Genomic DNA, 2,834 nt, shown 5'->3' with positions numbered 1-2,834 from the left:
CATGGATCAATTTTAAGTGCTTTGTTAGGGAATTGGCATTTGCCTGGTGGCTTTTGCAAATGAAACACAACATCTTAGGTTTTGACTCAGCGCAGCATCCGAGCCCTCACCTCTGCAACCCTAGGATTCACCTTAGTGGAATCAACATCTATTTCATAAATGGTGGTTTGCAAAAAGCTGTACACGTTTGCCAGATCTGGGTTGTACTAGGTGCCAAAGACAAAATGAGCTTTGAAAAGCTCATCAAAACAGGCAAGAGAGTCTGGTGACTTACATGGTATTGCATGTTTGTCAATCACAATGAAGTAAGTGTGAATTACACTTCTCTTGGTCCCCACAGCAAGCAGATAGGGTTGAAGACATTCCATGATGCTGTCCAGATGCCCTTGGACACTGGTCCCAGTCTGCAACAAAAGAACCTTATTAGTCTATTGAAGTTAGTCACGGTTTGCAAATACAACAAAAATGTTTCCCTATTCCAAATAAACATTTGACCATAATCCTAAAATGGTTAATTTAACCTCACCTTGATGAACTTCACAAGATGCTCACTGGCTTGTTTGGCTGAGAGCTTTCCTGGTCGCTGGTGGCCATGTGGAGACGGTGGCAAAAGGTGGATAAGAACCAAAACGGATGACATGTCACTGTCCCATCCTGACAATACAAGTAAACCACAAAAATTAAAATATTGCATTTCAGTTATTGCATTTTCAGCTTTCTGCTGATGAAGTAAACCACTATTGCCATGTAGGGGTGCACCAATCCGATATTAAGATCGGATATCGGAACAATTAACAGATCGACTGGCTGATCCAGTTTTGTTTGTTTTTCCCCCTAGGTCGCACGTGTGTTGTATGATGGAAAGGTTGAGTGTACAAATAAATAAGAATTCAATACGTACATTGTCGTTTTTGTCTTAGTTAGGAAAGTCTGCTGACTTTAGTCTCTTCCACACGGTGGAAGAAAAGTATAAGGTGGAAGGTTTACAGTTTATTATTAATTCAACAACGATATCGGTAATCAACAGATACAAAGCCCAGGCATCGGTACTGAAAGAGTAGGATCGGTGGATCCCTATTGCCATGTCCACTAAACATATGACTTTACATACATTTTCAAAAACACTCATTGATTTTATGCCCTAAAACTCTAAATTATAAAAAAAAAAGGATTTCAAGGACCCATGGGACCCTGTAAAAGTCTAACTTAAATCAAAAATAATATATACCTGTCAGTGACTGACGTGGCGTCTTCTTTTGTCCCTCTGATGATTCCTTTTGAACAAATTTCAGTCTCCATGCCAGATACCCACTCCCATCTTCTGCATTGTAAAAATGCTCCTAAAGTAAAGAGAGTTCTTCCATTTTTTTCCACAGAAACTACACATGACGTGAAGAATTGCTCTATCAAGCCCAACAGGTCTGAATCTTGCAGCGCTGTACTCAACTGGGCTTTGATACCACCATAGTTAAACTTAGAGATAATGGGCATACAGAAAAGTTAACAGATCTTGCATTAAAAACATCACCTTATAATTAAACAATTTAAACACTGTTTACATTCTGGGCAAACATTTAACGTTTAAGAGTACACAAAGAAGTAGGGAGTAAATAGGATAGACTTAGTTTAAAAGTACTTACATAGCCAAACTTGCTCCTAGGATCAGCAAGGTATGGAAACAAGGTAGTGATTCCCTTTGCATAATCCTTTTTAATATGCCTCGAAGGACTGGTCCTATAGACACACACACGCACACTTTACACTTAATGTGTAATGACACCTTCTGCAAAAAGACGAGTGGTGTAATGCCCTTTAAATCTTTATATGTTTTGGTGTGTAGGTATATGACAACATACCCATGTTCACTTGTCATATGTGCAACCAATATCTTGACCATATCGCGTCTTCTGCTATCTGTTAAAGTTTTTGTCCGGGCATACTCATTCAAGATCCTCTCTCCTCCAGGTTTGTTCTTCAGAACGCCTTCGATCATCTTAGTGGGAATAAAAAACAAACAAAAAAGATGTAGGGTGTTCTGGATTTAAAACGGTACCAAAATATCAAGTATTTGTATCACTCAGAATGGACTTGGGGAACTCTGCAGAGCCTACCTGACCTAGACGAGCATCCTCAGCTCTCTTTCTTGTATCAGGACTTTGCTGCAATAAAATGGTGTCATCCGAGTCCTTTGAATTGTCTCCACTCAAGTTTGCAAAGGAACTGCTTGCAGGGGAGCTCAACAAATCTAAAAAACATATTAACATTTAACTGGTGTGATTAACACTGTAACAAATTAAAACCATAACAATTTAACTCAAAACATTACATTTGTAGGACTTAGTTAATGACAAAATATGCAAATATTTCACCTTAGATTACATTACACCCATTAATGTTAAACAAAGAATGAATCAGGTTAGCAAAGAAAACAAAAGAACTTTAAAATAGGAAACAATTTAGCAGATTTATCTGCTTGTCCCCCATTTTCTGGCTAGGCAGGACTGGATGGATATATATGAGGCTCTAAGCCAAAAATCAACTCACCATCAAGATTTGAGCTTTGAGGCAAACAAATTTCCAGCACACCAAGGTCTTGTTTCAATAGAAGAAACTCAAACACCTTCTTGTCAACTTCAGTCTGCGATTCATCATAGACCTTCAAGTCCAAGGTGGGAATGTCAAATTTCTTGGCAACTGTAAAGACAGAATAGTGTTGCACAAGCTGTTTAGTAAATCTGTTGTGCATTTGTCGAGAGAGAAAAAAAATAATAATAATAAAAATAAAGATAGAAATCACAGGTTCTCTTTATTTGAAGACCTATACTGACTAGGAA

At 38.1% G+C, this 2,834-nt stretch overlaps 1 protein-coding gene across 1 annotated transcript in view; it reads right to left on the bottom strand.

Annotated features, from left to right (window-relative positions):
* Positions 1–1,555: 1,555 nt before the first annotated feature.
* LOC117948042 overlaps positions 1,556–2,834 on the bottom strand; it is a 5,922-nt gene continuing 4,643 nt past the window's right edge. The window contains exons 2-5 of the mRNA XM_034877481.1: positions 2,545–2,694; positions 2,112–2,245; positions 1,857–1,993; positions 1,556–1,562 (exon numbers count right to left, since the gene is read on the bottom strand). Of these exons, the coding sequence (XP_034733372.1) occupies positions 1,556–1,562; positions 1,857–1,993; positions 2,112–2,245; positions 2,545–2,694 (428 nt within the window). The remainder of the gene's footprint in view (positions 1,563–1,856; positions 1,994–2,111; positions 2,246–2,544; positions 2,695–2,834) is intronic.

Source organism: Etheostoma cragini, chromosome 1 (genome assembly GCF_013103735.1).
Source record: "Etheostoma cragini isolate CJK2018 chromosome 1, CSU_Ecrag_1.0, whole genome shotgun sequence".
In the NCBI taxonomy this organism is placed as follows: domain Eukaryota; kingdom Metazoa; phylum Chordata; class Actinopteri; order Perciformes; family Percidae; genus Etheostoma; species Etheostoma cragini.
The sequence above is the reverse complement of the archived record's forward strand: the minus strand, read 5'-3'. Positions and strand labels throughout refer to the sequence as shown.